The sequence below is a fragment of the Schistocerca gregaria genome, chromosome 1, assembly GCF_023897955.1.
Source record: "Schistocerca gregaria isolate iqSchGreg1 chromosome 1, iqSchGreg1.2, whole genome shotgun sequence".
NCBI classification, from domain to species: Eukaryota; Metazoa; Arthropoda; class Insecta; order Orthoptera; family Acrididae; genus Schistocerca; species Schistocerca gregaria.
Window position 1 is genome coordinate 910,534,031 of NC_064920.1, and position 17,001 is coordinate 910,551,031.

Genomic DNA, 17,001 nt, shown 5'->3' on the forward strand with positions numbered 1-17,001 from the left:
TCCATCAATTCTCTAAACTATACGTTGAACCAATGGCTTTCGAATGGTGTTGTTGGTTGCGGGACAAATGGCACCAGTCCTTCTGAAATTAAAAAAAACAAGAATGCTCTATTCGGGGATAAAGGAGATCAGTCCGTTCCATTTGAGCAATAAAAGGATTGCTCCATAAAAACACGGGAGAACTGCCGGATATCAGTAACGTCCTGCCACGATATTTCGGCGCAGAGTCTTCTGGCCATCTTCAGGTGAGTGCCACTGTAGTAGTACTGGCGAGTACGCGCTGAGCTCCGCTATTTAAGGCCGTACTGAGGTGACATTGTGCATGCGCTGTTCAGCGTGCGCATTCATAATGGCTCCGTGCGCTGCACCTCACGCCCTCCACTGTGAAAGCCTGGCGCATTGGTATCAGGTCGATTTCCATCTTTATGCAGATAACTTCGTTGACTATGAAGTTTCTCTATAACAGGATTCCAAGCAGAGTTTAGCTGATATATGTTATCTTGATTGATGAGAGTCTCGTTGTCAGGCAATCTTATTTCCACAGAAATATTGTGGCAGGACGTTACTGATATCCAGCAGTTCTCCCATGTCTTTATGGAACAATAAGTACGCCGGGAAAGCTTTAAACATCACAATAAAAGGATTCATTCCAAAGATTCATGGGAATTGCGTGAAGACTGGGATCAGTCTCAGCACTTGTTGTGCCATGAACCATGACTCATAGGCATGTCTAGACTTGTTTCTAGATTGGCCCACAATATTGTCTTCAGTCTTGCAACAAGACGTGAGTGAATAAGAAGCTCCAATAGTTGGTGTACAATAGTGTGTGTTCATTACAATTCGTGCTGCTAAACTTGGGTAAGTGGAGTTTAATGCGCAAAGTTTGTGGCTCTTAGTTTGTTTTTAGTGCATCACAGTGCAGTGCTAAAACAGTTGACAAGTTTTCAGGGTTCACAAACAATGGAGAATGATGCTGATGAGTATCTAAGAAGTTCAGGGACGAAAAAAAGAAAAGTGAGTGGTAGAATGTCAGCTGTAAGGAAAAAAATTAATAACTCATGTTCTTGGCCACTATTGTGAATGTTGACTTTGATGTTTTGAAGTGGTACCAAATTTAGTAAAACATTTGATACTTCAACAGTTTAATCTTATGGAAAGTAAATACGAGCAAGACACTTACATTAACGGCTTTATATGTGTTCTTTCTGTACAGTGTCAACATAATTGGAAATCAGGAGCAGAGGCTAGAAGTAATTCGGCCACTTTTAAATACAGAGTCCATGGTAAAAATGATGAGAGCCAGGCAGCAGAGTATGACATTTGCAGACAGGCTTTTTGTTCTTTTCATGGAATAGGGAAAAAATGAGTAGAACATGTTTGCACTGGTCTGGCAGTGGATTTTGTGCAAAAAGCAAACAAGGAAAGCACGATGTTAGGTCTCACAAGATTAAGGATGAAGTAGTAAATTTAAGCAGAAACCACATTAAATCATTTACTTCCAGGAACAATCATTATGGTTTGAAAGATTCCAAACAAACTTACCTGCAACAAGATTTGAATGTAAAAAGAATGTTTGAATTGTTTAAGGAACAAAATCAAGGAGTGAAGGTGTCCTACCACTACTACAATGACATGTGCTCTCTTCTACATGACTTCTTTTATAATCACCTGTGACTAGAAATCAAGGAAATACACTTCTTTTGTGATGCATGTGGTGGCCAAAATAAGAATTTCACCATATTACATTTTATGCATTATTGGGTCCACCGTGAGATGCGCTTTACCAAAATTACTCTCACTTATCCAGTCCGTGGCCACAGCTACTTAGACTGTGACAGATAAATGGCTTCATTAAACCCAAAAGCTTGACTTGAGACACCTGAAGCTTGGAAGGAACACTTTGAAGCAGCTCGGCAAAATCCTTCACCCTTTGTAGTTCAACTTATAACAGAAAATGCACAAAACAGTGATCAGATTATTGGGCAAAACTTTTTCGGAAATGGACAGAACACCTAACTCCACTCTACGCAAAGAGGAATCTTCCAATTTGTCCAATACGAGAGGTAAGGACCAACAACACCACTGAAGACATTCTTTACTGGATCACATACAATGGAGTGTGGGGAAAAAGCAGTCATTGTGAAAAGGAACAATTGGCCACCACAAAATGATGAATTCATTCTACCAGGCCTCTCCTATGATAGTAAGTTATTTTCATTGGACCCTTTTTTTAAAAATTTCATTAAAGAAAAAAAATTAGATTCCTAATCACTTTTCTTTTTATTTGAGGGCTCATTCCAATAAGTGCAGCAAAATATAAAGAGCTACAGAGTTTGGCCAAATTCTGGAAAAACCTAAAGCTTGGATCTTCTTTGAAAACCTTCAACACAATTAGGCAGGAAAACAACATTCTCTAATTGTAGTTTCTATAACTTCTTAACTTGTAACAGTTGAAAGTTGATTAAACTGAAATACTATGTGAAAAAAATAAAAAATAAACATTGTTTGAAGTAGTATTATTTTGCAAATAGTGGGATAAGTCCTGTGGACTAACCACCTTTTTCCCACAAAAGTTTGTACTTCAGACTATTTTTGGAGGAAAAAATACATAATAGCCTTTTTTTACTGTACTTTTTATTACAAATTGTAAATTTATATACTTAAAACTACTAAATAACTAAGAAAAATTAAAAATAAATTATGAAAGACAAAAGTTATTAGGTTTCAATTCATTGTTTTTGCTCTCATGAAAATTTTTTGAAAGTGTATGTATTTCTTTTATCATGCCTGCCCTTCAAATATGAAAATAATAAATAAAATGTGTGATTAAGTTGACATGTAGTATAATGCAGGATGCTCTAGTTTCTTCAGGTAGTTTTAAACTATGAAGTGCCTTATGATCAATGTTTATTTTAGTGTAGTAGTGGTGTTGCGAATTGTGGTTGTTGTTTTGGGGATAAAGGGGCTTGTGTTGAGGGCGCTAGAACAAGGGATGTGCAGTCTGTACAGATTATTTGTAGTTTATTAATCATAGCTTAGCCCTGGGTTGTTTGAAATGTTTCCTTTCTACAGACCCAAAGAAGCAGTCCCTGGTTATAAAAACTTGTGTGTGTACTTCTTGTGTGTTTCCTTCAGTTGCTGCTTGATAAAAGCATTTTTGTTGTCCATATTATGGTCCATTAATCACAAGCAAATAAATATTTTTGTTTTAAGACAGTTATTAAATATTATCTGTATGATCGTCAGTTGCTATTTCTACATATTATAGAAACATAAACCTTTTTTTAAATATGATGCTTGAAACATTTATTTCAGATTCAAGGATGGTCTCGAAAAGCACCAACTTGCGGATTTCAAATGGTGCCAATACCAGCTGACACTATTTCTCTTCCGTTCACTGACAAGTCTGATCCTTTAAGGGGTCCAATATTTGTAACTCTTAATACAGAATGCTTATTGGGTAGTAGAAACTTCTTATTTGAAGGTAAGATTATATTTCATTTTGATGGTAATTACATGTGTTGCTGCTGTTTTATTTCAGTGCGGATCCATAACATGAAAATATTGACAGGTTGTCAACTGAGTCATGTAATTGCATTAAACATCTTTTGCAGCAAGTTCTAAGGCTTACAGTGTAATTCATATGCAGGGCTTTACACATAAAGGGTGATAAAAATTTTCAACTACCATACTCTTATTATAAAACAGAAATTTAATCACACTTCAGTAAGTCCTTTAGGAAGTGGTATTGGAAAAGATAAAGATGTTTTTCTGTACTAAGGGCTACTATGAATGATGTGACGTGAACTGGTTCTGTATTATATATCTTTGTTAATGAATGACATCTTGGTGCAAACGCCACTACAAGCTACTGTTTCCAAATAATCTTTTATTTTCACACTAGTTTCAGTCTGTTAACTGTTTTATAGTTGATCCAGGCTATTGGTTGCTCTGACCCATCCAGTGCACAGCAAGAGCACACAAATTTAAATGGTAGGGGATCCTGGGATGCTTTGTTACTCCTATGTTTATTTCTTGTATCTTGATCGTGGTATACTCTATTCATGCTAAGCTGCGTTCTTGCCAATTGTTGAGGATCACCAGTTGTTTGATGGAGTACCTAGAAGTTTGTCTAGAATGGACTCTTACTCATGTTTCTAGTGGTACTCTATTGTATGATAAATACTTTATTTGCTTGTTACTGGTTTTCCCAAAGAATGATACCTTATGCTGCAGTTGTTGGAAATAGCCAAAGTTGGCAGTTTTGATTCATCAGTGTTATAAATCGATGCAATAGTTTGAATAGTGATTGATACTGAACTCTATTTTTTACATAATCAGAGGTGTAAACCCTCCATTTTGGAATAATTCAAATTGGCTTTTCAGAAATAGTATAGATCTGAGCACAGAATCCCAGTGAACCTAAAATGTTATGCTATTTAGTTTAAACACCTGAGTGTCATATCTGAATTACTCAGTACTACAGTCTGCTTTCTGCCGTCTTGATAGTATCTGAACCACATCGATACTTCTTCGCTTGAGCCATAATGCTCTACCTTCCTGTGTAAAATTTTGTAGTCCACCCCATTTGGAATTTATAAAAAGATTACATAAAACTCCAACCTGTGGCATTTAATTGTTTATTGATTTATCAACTTAGTTAACAAACAGCACTACTGCCTGTTCAGTTGAAATTATTTTCTGGAACCCAGACTTGACTGTAGCTAAAAATGTTTGTGGTTATTACAATGATGCATAGGTCATGTGCATAGAGTCTTTTCTAGTCTTGTAAGTGATAAAGTAGAGTAGTAGCTGTGAAACCCTGTTTTATCAACTCTTTTCCACAATGATTTAAACCTGTTCATGGCAGTACTATATTTTACTAGGTCATTAATATATTGCAGAGAATTTGCTCCACTTCATTGAAGCTTTTGCTTTGTTTCTCGAGTAACCTCAGTTCAGTTTGTCCTGACAGGGGTACCTCTACCTGATTGATTTTGATCTGCACAATTCTTCACTGAGGGTTCATGGTCTCAGCCACAGACACTTTACAACCAAACTTTTCAGCTTCTGATAAAAACTGGCACTAAAGATATTAGTATCTGTTTCCTTTTCATCTACTACGCTGTCATTGTGACACACACATGTTGTTGCAGTTCTCTGTCATTAATGTGGTCAACTTTTTATCACCTTAATGGTTGTTTTTATTTTATTATTTGACTTGTCAATTTCTGATTTACTGAATACGCCTTTGAATTTTTGAAACACATTCATAATATTGCTGCAGTATAATTTGTAGTGCTGCCTATGCTGAGGTTCGTTAATAGTTACAAGTGAGGTGTAAAGAATTCTCTTTGTATTACAAGACCTTTTGATGTGTGTTGTAAGCCACTGTCTTTTTACTGTTGCTCTCTTAGTGCTTTTACACATCCTCTTAAGAAATATGGTTCAGGCAGGCTAATAAATTCATGCAGGAAACAGTTAAGTTTATTTTTTACGTTTCTTGTGAGATTTTTTGAGTGTAATTGGATATGTTACAAATAAATGCTTAAGACCTATAGGTTTGAATCCTTAATTAATGCAAATGATCTAGTGATTTGAATTACCTTGTTCTCATCAAGACTATCATCACATACTTTTTACAGCTCCCCACCATGGTCAGAAAGACTTCATAAATATTGTTTGGCCATTATCCTGGCAACTCTGCTGTTGTAAGCAAAAATATTATTACTTCCCAGCAGATTAAACTGTGTGCCAGACTGAGACTTTGAAGCAGGACCTTTGCTCTACCACTGAGCTACTCCAGCAAGACTCAGGACCAGTCCTCAAAGCCCTTTTACTTCTGTCAATACCTCATCTTCTACCTTCCAAACTTCACAGAGGTTTTGCTGTATGGGAGAGCTTCTGTGAAGTTTGGAAGGTAGGAAAAGAGTTACTGGCAGAAGTAAAGCTTTGAGGATGGGTCACGAGTCATGCTTGGGTAGGTGGCCTGTAGTTTGTGGACTAGTGACTAGTGTTGCTGCCTCTGGATCATGCGGTCCTGGTTTTAATTCCTGGTTGAGTCAGGTACTGGGTATTTGTGTTCTTCTCATCATCATTCAGGAAGCACTGAGACTGGAAAAGGAAATATTTGGCACTTATACAGCTGCTGATGACCACAATGTTGAGTGCCCAACAAACAATCATCATCATCATCATCATCATCAACTGTGGTAGGCGCACAAAGGCAGAGGTCCCATGTTTGAGTCCCAGTCCAGCACACAGTTTTAATCAGCCAGGAAGTTTTATATCAGCACAAGCTCCACTGTAGTGTGAAAATTTCATTCTAATAATTTTGTTAATTAGGCATTTACAGTTCATTGTCACTCTTGTGAGAAAGTTAACAACTGCTATCAAACTGAAAGACCTCATTACATCCTGAATAATTTTATGTCATTCACAGCAAAGAAAATTAACTTTAAAATATTAAAGATCAGGATCAACAAGCATGATTATTTCCTTGGTCAATGTGAACAGGTGTACTGATCAGGAAAAACACAGTCATGTATTCTTCAAAATCGCCCAATTCCTCATTTTAAGCAATGGACTTCCTGTACAATATTTACTGTTAGCCACACCAGCACAGGGTGGTACATTATAACTGATTAGAGGAAAAATTTTTGTCATAACTCCTCTTAATATCTTCAAAGACTTTTTGGCTAAGCAAGAGCCGTAACTGATCAATAGTTCTTTTCCTCAAATAACTCAAATGCACATTATTTAAATAATCTGAAATGAAGAATGAAACTTTCACTCTGAAGCAGTGTGTGTTCTATTTTGAAACTTTCTAACATATTAAAACTGAATACTGGTTTGGCACACAATTTTTATCAGTTAAAAAGTTCCACTTGAAAGTGAACCTTCTCTAGACATCGTTCAGCACACAGAGATTCTAACTGGTTTTTATCTCTTTGAACTGGAATGTCTGCCACTGACTTTTTGTTTTCAGTATTTGTCTTTATTCCATCACTTATTCTATAATGAGGTACAATTGTTAACTTTTTTATATAAATTCCACTTCTGTTAATTGCCTGGGAAACTCCTTAAGCAACAATAGTCTTATCAAAAATAGAAATGTTCGGTCAAAATGAGTAGCTTTATAAGGTAACGTTTACCATTAAATAAACAACTTGTCTATTTTCTACTCTCCTTGCATTACGTAATCTTCTGGTACATGGATGCTACAGCATAGAGTGTTACACATTGCACCCAAAACAACTTATGAATTGTCTCACTCATATTTTCATCCATAAAATACTTGAAAATGGCCTAAGGCCAAAATTGTACAATTCTACGTGAAATAAAGAGAATGGCAGCTGAAGACATCATGAACTCATTGAAAAACTTCATCTGAGCTTTAGACCCTATTGCACTGAAAATTACATAATTTAAAGTTTGAGCATCAAAACAGTTTATGGGCCAGTTACCTTTCTTGCTTACCTGAGTGTGTCACTGTATGGGCTATTACACATCAACTCATGGCCGCCACCACCACCACCCTCACCACCACCACCACCACCATCTGAGATTTCTTCTCAATCATTTTACATGGTTTAACTTTGAAGTGGGAATTAAATTTAACATTCCACTGGATTTAATGACAATACAGGTGGTGAGAAAAAATATGGAAATCTCCGATTCACAGCACATTACTGTGCATAAAAAGTTGTAGGAAAACTTCCAGTCACCTCAGAAGGGAAATACAGGTCCTATTTTGGTTTTCAAGGGAATCTTATACCAGTCTTCTTGCAAAATAGTGGCAAGTTAAGATTACAATGATGGAAGTGAATAGTGATCATGCACTCTTCTCTTCAAGGCTCAGTAATATTGGATTCTGATGATTGTGGTGGACAGGGGAGACACACCAACTCATAAAGTAAGTCCTGGATAAAGCACACTGTGTGAACAGGGGCCCTGTCACCTTGAAACACAGAATCACCATTGGATAACAAATATTCCAACAGTGGATGGAACCAATCTGACAAAATGGTCACATAATCCTTGGCAGCATTGCGACCTAGTAGAGTACCATAATATGGCTGTCCAAATCATCACCGACCCCTGCTGTATTTCACTCTTGGGTTATAAACGTGGCTAGACATTGGAAACAGTGTGAAACAACACTCATCAAACCAAATGACATTCTTCTTAGTCCATGATTAGTGGTTTTGGCACCATGTTTTCCTGTTAAGGGCATTTGCATCAATGATGAGTGGTTTTGAAATTCCAGCTCACCGTGCAATCCCCTCCCGGAGCTCCCTTCATGTTGGTTTGGTGCTGACAGGGTTTACGAGTATGACATTAACTTCTGCGGTGTCTTTTGCAGCTATCTTCCTCTCATTCACAGTCCTTTTCAGACTGTTCGTCATGATCACTAAGCATACTCTTTCATCCATGTTGTGACTTAGTTGATAATGTTTTTCTGCTTTCCCTTTATGTGATATAAATCTCTTGAAACACGGAACACTTTGGCTATCTTGGTTACAGAAGCACTCGCTGTACGAGCACCAACAATTTAACCACATTGGAATTCGCTGAACTCTGACATATGGCACTCACAACTACACAGAACACTAGGGTGTGTCATTTTAGAGGGCAAAAGTAAGATTTCATAATTTTTGTGGATGAGGGGGTATCAAAAATGTGCGTTTTGATGTGTGATATCGTAAATTAAAAGGTTTTTCTTTAATGGTATACATTTAGCTTGGTAAATTTGCTTTTGATTGAAATGTGTATTGAAAATTCTGACAGAAGGGCATGTAAACTCCTCCAAAATTTGCACAAATAGTGGTTTAATGAACACAAACAATTTTCTTTATGTTCGGTTTCTATTATCAAACACTGAAAACACATTGCAGAAAATGTAAAAAGCTTCAACCGACAATATTCATCGAATCTTGTTTCAGTAAATTCCTAGGCAGCATACTTCTGCTTGGATCCTGGCCCCTGGCTTCTAATGTGTCTATCTCGTTTGTCATGAGTATACATTTTGCCACAAGCTTCTGTTACTCTGTTACTGTATGGACTATCCCTGACATGGAACTGTTTAACTTGCCCTGTGTCTTGAACAAACTTTCTTCTTTCATATTTTGAGCTCACAATTAAGTGGAGTTTCATATACTTTTTCTGACCATTCTGTCAGTTTCAAAAGTGAAGTTGCATTTGGGTTTATTGCAGGTATTTTCCTAGACCAAACAGGTCGATCTCCTGGTGTATCATTCTCTTCATTCCTCAATTTAGTTATCTTCTGCGCCCCTGCTGTCTTTTCTTCTTGGTCTTCTGAGTATAAAAGTGGTTGAAGCACCATTTCACTACATGAAAACCATGGTGAACATTGAATTGTTGGCAAAACAATATCTGCTACTGCCTTCTTCTGGGATTGATAAAAAAATGTGTTGGGGTCCATTCCACCCAATAGAATTTCAATTTTATTGTAATCCAGCTGGGATAGTAAACGTCAGCAATATATTCAATAAGCAGATGTAATGTCCCAATGTGTTACCTTTAAGATCATATTTTGAAACTCGTGAGCCTCCAGGATCAATTTCTAATGATGCCAGATTATTTGGAAGAGCACCTGCCCTCATAGCATGAGTTGTCCTGTAACCATAAAAGTGATTTGTAGAGAGATTTTTGGCAAAATTGTCACTAAGTGGAACCAAAGGATCTGGAAAGGCTATTCCAACAAATGAGGGACTGATTTCATGTTTCACTAATAAGCATTTTTCCAATCCAAATGTTGGATCAGGTGGCACAAAGGTGGCTCATTAATATGAGGAGAACAGACCAACTATGAGTTTACTATTCAACTTTGTCTCAACCCAACACATGACTCCTCCTTTCCAACCAGTGTCAAAATTACTTGAGTTACCACCAATAGTCTGCAAACTTTTATCAGTGTTGCTTTTATTTAAAAAATACACAAGATGCTTAACAATAACTTCACCAGGTTTCATTTTTGTTAAGTCTTCCTCTAGAGTAAAATGGCACAGATACTTTCCACCAGGCTTACTGTAAATGGTGTAATACTCTTCTTTCACCATACCTGGAAACAGATGACTTGAGTTATGCAACATTGTGCAACTGTAATACATTACACTGATTTATACTTGAAGTAGAAGTTACATCAAAATCATCACTTGGTACCTGCAAAGGATTTTCATCTGTTGTCTCCTCATCTTCTACATCTACATCTACATCTACATCTACATCCATACTCTGCAAGCCACCTGACGGTGTGTGGCAGAGCGTACCTTGAGTACCTCTATCGGCTCTCCCTTCTATTCCAGTCTCGTATTGTTCATGGAAAGAAGGATTGTTGGTATGCCTCTGTGTGGGCTCTGATCTCTCTGATTTTATCCTCATGGTCTCTTCGCAATATATTGCTTGACTCCTTGGTGAAGATATGTTCTCGAAACTTCAACAAAAGCCCGTACCGAGCTACTGAGTGTCTCTCCTGCAGAGTCTTCCACTGGAGTTTATCTATCATCTCTGTAATGCTTTTGCGATTAATAAATGATCCTGTAACGAAGCGTGCTGCTCTCCGTTGGATCTTCTCTCTCTCTCTCTTCTATCAACCCAACCTGGTATGGATCCCACACTGCTGAGCAGTATTCAAGCATTGGGCGAACAAGTATACTGTAACCTACTTCCTTTGTTGTCGGATTGCATTTCCTTAGGATTCTTCCAATGACTCTCAGTCTGGAATCTGATTTACTGACGATCAACTTTATATGATCATTCCATTTTAAATCACTCCTAATGTGTACTCCCAGATAATTTATGGAGTTAACTGCTTCCAGTTGCTGACCTGCTATATTGTAGCTAAATGATAAGGGCTCTTTCTTTCTATGTATTCACAGCACATTACACTTGTCTACATTGAGATTCAATTGCCATTCCCTGCACCATGCGTCAATTCGCTGCAGATCCTCCTGCATTTCAGTACAATTTTCCATTCTAACAACATCTCGATATACCACAGCATCATCCGCAAAAAGCCTCAGTGAACTTCCAATGTTTATGTTTGCTGTGAAGTTCCCTTTGCTTCCGCAGCAGTTTTCTAACTTGGTTGTTGTACCATGGTGGCTCTTTTTCATCTCTTATTATCTTACTTGGCACATTCTCATCTAACACATATTGTACGATGGTTTTGAACTTTGTCCACTGATCCTCAACACTATCTGTACTTGAGAAAAAACTTTTGTGTTGAGTCATCAGGTACTCTGAAATCTGTTTTTTGTCAATTTTGCTAACCAGACAAATCTTCCTACCTTTTTTAATATGTCTATTTACAGCTGAAATTATCAATGGAGTAACCACTTTATGATCGCTGATCCCCTGTTCTGCGTTAACTGTTTCAAATAGTTCAGGTCTGTTTGTCACCAGAAGGTCTAATATGTTATTGCCAAGAGTCGGTTCTCTGTTTAACTTCTCAAGGTAGTTTTCACTGGATTCTTTGTCCCTGCCACCCGTTATGAATGTTTGAGCCTCCCAGTCTATATCCGGCAAATTAAAATCTCCACCCAGAACTGTAATATGGTGGGGAAATCTACTCAAAATATTTTCCAAATTATCCTTCAGGTGCTCAGCCACAACAGCTGCTGAGCCAGGGGGCCTATAGAGACATCCAACTACCATGTCTGAGCCTGCTTTAACCGTGACCTTCACCCAAATTATTTCACATTTCGGATCTCCGTCAATTTCCTTCGATACTATTGCACTTCTTATCGCTATAAACACACCTCCCCCCTTCACAGTCCAGTCTGTCTCTGCAGTATACATTCCAGTCTGAGTATAGAATTTCATCACTGTTTACATCTGGTTTCAGCCAACTTTCTGTCCCTAGTACTATGTGGGCATTGTGACCGTTTATTAATGAGAGCAGTTCTGGGACCTTTCTATAGACACTCCTGCAGTTTACTATTAGCAGATTAACATTGTTATTCCCTGTTGCATTTTGTCTACTGCTACCTTGCCGCGTCTCAGGAGGCGTCTTGTCAGTCCTAGGGAGGGAATTCTCTAATCTAAAAAACCCATATGTGCACTCCACTCGTACTCTGCTACACTTGTAGCCGCTTCCTACATGTAGTGCACACCTCGCCTGTTCAGGGGGACCCTACATTTCCCCACACGATAGCAGAGGTCGAGAAATTTGCACCCCAGATCTCTGCAGAATCGTCTGAGCCTCTGGTTTAAGCCTTAAGGCTCCAAATCAGAGGACCGCGATCGGTTCTGGGAACGATACTACAAATAGTTAGCTCAGATTCCACCCCGCGAGTGAGGCTTTCCGTCTTCACCAACTCCGCCAATCGCCTGTGTGAACTGAGGATGACCTCTGAATCCACACGGCAGGAGCAACAATTTGCAGTCAGGTGCACTCAGTGCTCTCTGTCGCCACTGGCAGGACCTCCTCCACATCTCGGATGAGACCCCCAGCAAGCAGACTGTGTGAACACTGGCCTTCTTCCTCGACCTTTCTATTATTTCCCTAAGGGGCTCCATCACCCGCCTAATGTTGGAGCTCCCAATCACTAATAAACCCCTCCCCTCGTGTGCCTGCTCGGACCTTGCTGAAGGAGCGGCCAGATGTCCACTCACAGGCAGAGTGAGCGATGCCACACGGCCAGCCTGTACATTGACCCTCCGCCTCGTGCGCCGCTGAACCCGCCACTCCCCTTGGGGAGAGAGTGGCCCAACCGCGCCCGGTACGCGCGAAGATGTCTCGACAGCAGGGACAGTGGGTGAAGCATGTAACACCTGAGGTGTACCATGCGACGCACCAGACTCCCCACTGCTGCTACACTCAGAGGCAGCAGCCTGAAGACAGCTGACCGCGGCCATCAACACGTTCAGCTGTTTGCGAACGGTGGTCAGCTCCTCCTGTGTCCGTACACAGCAGTATCACATCCTATCCATCCTAAGAAATCAATTTACTTAGAGAGTTAATCAACTTTTAACTAGACTGCTAATTCACTAAAGGCGGCTGATAGTTGACTAAACTGTGATAGCTAGCCACTTCTTGTAGAAAACAATGAAAATAGCACTACCTGTCTCTGGACTGTATTCAAAACAAACATTAGCACTACTGGCACTATGGCTGACTAAAGGGACTCTCTCTGACTGTATTCAAAACAAACACGAAATCTATGGGACACTATTACTAGCACTCGACAATTGAGGCTTCCTAAAAGCAAAAACACACGGAAAAAACAGTGACAAGTAAGAAAAATACAGTTAATACTTAAATTAACGTAGCTCGCTGCACAGCAGACGTGACGCAGATGGCAGTTAAGATGACACTGACACTACTGGCACTATGGATGACTAAAGGGACTCTCTCTGACTGTATTCAAAACAAACACGAAACCTATGGAACACTATTACTAGCACTCGACAATTAAAGCTTTCTAAAAGCAAAAACACATGGAAGAAGTGACAAGTAAGAAAAATACAGTTAATACTTAAATTAACGTAGCTCTCTTCACAGCAGACGTGACACAGACGGCAGGTCTTCTTCGGAGAATGGAATTTCATTTAGTTGTGATGTTAACTTTCCTTCCTTTTCTTCTTTTCATAACTTCTCCTTAGTTCCCCTTATTGCCTCTTCTGCTTTTTAATTTGTTTTTTGTGTGCAGGTAGATCTGGTAACACAATTTGATGCTGTCCAACAGACCCAACATTCTCTCTTTAATCTTTAATAAACACCGATTCTTTGACAGGGATCTTCATAACAATGGAACATTAGTAGAATATGCGCACTTCATGTTTACATTCAACTTCTCCTGGAATGGACCTGAAATTCTGAAAATGGCTTAATCTCACACATACAACTGATTGTGTCAGAGAGCTTGTCTGACATTGCTATGAAAGCCTCTTTTACCTCCAGTTTTTCTCTGGAAAGTGATAAGTTTTTGGCCTTTCACAGTTTTCTTGTGTCTTCTTCAGGACTGTAACTCTCAAATTTAAATTTGGCACCACAAAACCGGTTTTTGATATGCCCCATTTTTCAAATTTTTTTGGATAAATAACCTTTGCAAGAGTCACTGCTGTTCAATTTCTGGCATTCTGTTCACTCTGCTTCTTAGCAGAACCCCATAATAGAACATCACACACAGTTCGGAGTTCATAGGCAGCATATCTTGACCAGTTCCAATGAAGTTACTCATGCGAGTGGTTGTTGCCACTCTTTTCTTCCATTTACTAGCTGTGGTTCTGAATATCCAGATTTTGCAAGTGGAAAAATCTATTTGTTTCAGGAAAAAGAAAGAGGAGACAAATGAGTATTGCTAGTTTAAAAACTTCTAGAAGTGGCATTAAAAAGTTAACAGTAGTTACAGTATGTTCTTATCCTTAGAGTGCAAGTAGAGACAGGAATAATTATAAGAACACACTTCTTGAAAGAAGACAGCTTGCTGTGAATTTTACATGAAAGGTCAAAGTATCACAAAACTGAAGAAGTTATTTACTGAGTGAAACAATGTAATTACCATTTCTTATAAATATAATTGGAAATTGCTATGCAAATCACAACTTTATGACCCCCTCATTTTTTAAAAAGGGAAGTCAAAATATTAGACACATCCTAACAGAACATGGTTCTGCCATGACACAAGCACAACATATGGAGAATATAGCTCAAATTCCTGCCCATTTGTGGTCAAATACAATAGTGCAACCTTCAGGCTTGACTAGCATCTATATCCATGCTCAAGCATGGTTTTCTTATGGTGCTTCCATATTTTTGTTCAAGCACTGTGCTTCTTCGCAGTTTAAGTTTAACAGAGGTGCTTTTGATTCTTCCCTTTGAGCCCATATATCATCCTTATATTAGACACACTTTACAACTTCATTCTGCACATTTCCTGCAAATGTTGAGCCTGAAATTTTCTTTCAGTGTAGAATTTACTTACTTATGTACATACTTACTGGTCAACACTACATTTTACCTTCTCTAATTCCTGACACCCATTTCTTTAAGGTTCTCCTCCATATCTTCAAACCACCTTTTCCTGGATCTGCCTCTTCTTCTTCTCCCCTCAAACTTTCTTAACAAGTTTCTGACATTTTCTGTACATGACTATCCCATCTTCTTGTTCCCTGCTTGATTTTCACTATAATATTCATCTGTTCAAAAAGTGTCTGTAATTCTGCATTTTCCTTATTCTCCAGGTTTTTTCCATTCTCATTGCCCCAAACATTTTTCTCAAAAAAAAATCCTTTCCCGTCTCAGTCAGTGAACAATTTCCCTATACTAAAAAAAGCAGAAGTTATTCTTCCATAAAATTATACACTTCACACTTGTTATTTTGAGTAACATACAATACTGTCACAGGGAGTACTTGATCAGTAAGCCCGCTCCTAAAATAATACTGATGTTCCATTTCTGCAGTCTTAAAAAATGAAGGAAATAAACATTTGTCACATTACTAACATAATCAGATGGTCTATGATACTTTCAACATATTTTCAATTACTGGCATCATTGTAATTTCCCCTTTATAGTTAATATATTCTAAAATATTTTAAAAATTGCATTCATTCCACTTCTATTCCAACTAATTCATGTTGGCTAAAAATACACATTCTGTGTGAACTTAAATTTGTGGTGGATACTGTACTGAATTTCTGTGAAGATAAGTCACCCAGTTACAATCATATGAACATTCCGGGATGTCTTGTGTTGCCACCAGCAGAATTTGATGTCTCCAGTGGAGCCTAAGCACCACGTGATGAAACAAACCAAGCTGTCACTATAGCTGACATATTTGTTGTGAGAGGACAGCAACTCTATTGAAATTTAAAAGAATTCTAATATATCATTTATTTTTCAGTCCCAGTTGCACATTTTTTGAAAATACAGGACTAGTTTTGATCTCCCTGCATCATATTCAGATGTAAAAACAAAGTAAAGAGTAACATGTACTGTGTGTTATTTTACAAAAAATGTAAAAGTATTGTACTTAATTGTGGAATTTACTTATGTAGTTTAGCTGGCAACCCTTCATATCTGTGTCAGAACCACACATCAGTGTACTGTGGTATGCAGCTATGGTCCATGTTTCAAACTGGTAAGTGATGAATGGAAGGGTGGGAGTTGGGGAAGAGTGGGAGGGAGAAAAGTGGAGTGAGGGAATTGCCCAAGGAGAAAGAAGTGGGACAGGGGGAGGGGTAGTGGTACAGATATCATGAGTCTAACAAATTTACATTTGGTAAAACATTATTATAACTTGTGTAAAAAGTAAGTCTTATGCTAAAAATTGAAAAAGTAAAATGATGTAAAGAAATTGTTAAAATATGAAGAGTATAGAACAAATGGGGAGGACCTCATGAGCATACCAGAATACATCCGGTAAAACATTGCAGTAACTTAACGTAAAATTGAAAAAGGAAAATTATGTACAAATTATCATTAAAATGTTAAGAGTTTAGAACAATGCATGTTGACTGCTTTTGCTTCTGCTTGGTGGAACTGTGTGACAAACAGTTCCACAATATGTTCAGAAGTCAGTCTCCGTGCCAGCTTGCTGCTAGCATGGTGTGCAAGTCGACTTGCTGCTGCTGTATCTTCTTGGTGAATGGAGCTGTTCCTCATATGTGAACTGCGTCATGGTGGACAACTGAAAGAAGTCTTCAAAGTTTCATAAAATGCACTGTTGATAAAGTCATTCTGCTGGTTTAATGTGTTGCCAAGCTCTTGTAAACAGCATGTAAAAATCTCAGTTTCTTCTAGCATTGTCAGGGGGTGTCTCTTAGGTTCATTGTGTAGCACATCCAAATGCATAACAATGGTTCCAAGAGAGTGATTCAATATTAGAATGTTCACCAGACGCTCATGATGGCCCTACCACTCTCCCTCCCTGCCTTATTTCCCCCTCTTCAGTCCCACTCTCTCCTCTCTCCTCTTCTCCCTTCCCTCCTCTCACCTCCCTCCCCTCCCCTCTAGTTTAAAACAGTGCCTGG

The 17,001-nt window shown here is 38.5% G+C and overlaps 1 protein-coding gene across 10 annotated transcripts in view; it reads left to right on the top strand.

The window, feature by feature from the left end:
- LOC126275021 (GATOR complex protein Iml1) overlaps window positions 1-17,001 on the top strand; it is a 520,849-nt gene that overhangs the window by 466,374 nt on the left and 37,474 nt on the right. For all 10 annotated transcript variants that reach the window (XM_049977169.1, XM_049977163.1, XM_049977164.1 and 7 more), the window contains one exon: window positions 3,316-3,484. In XM_049977169.1, coding sequence (XP_049833126.1) covers window positions 3,316-3,484 — 169 coding nt within the window. The remainder of the gene's footprint in view (window positions 1-3,315; window positions 3,485-17,001) is intronic.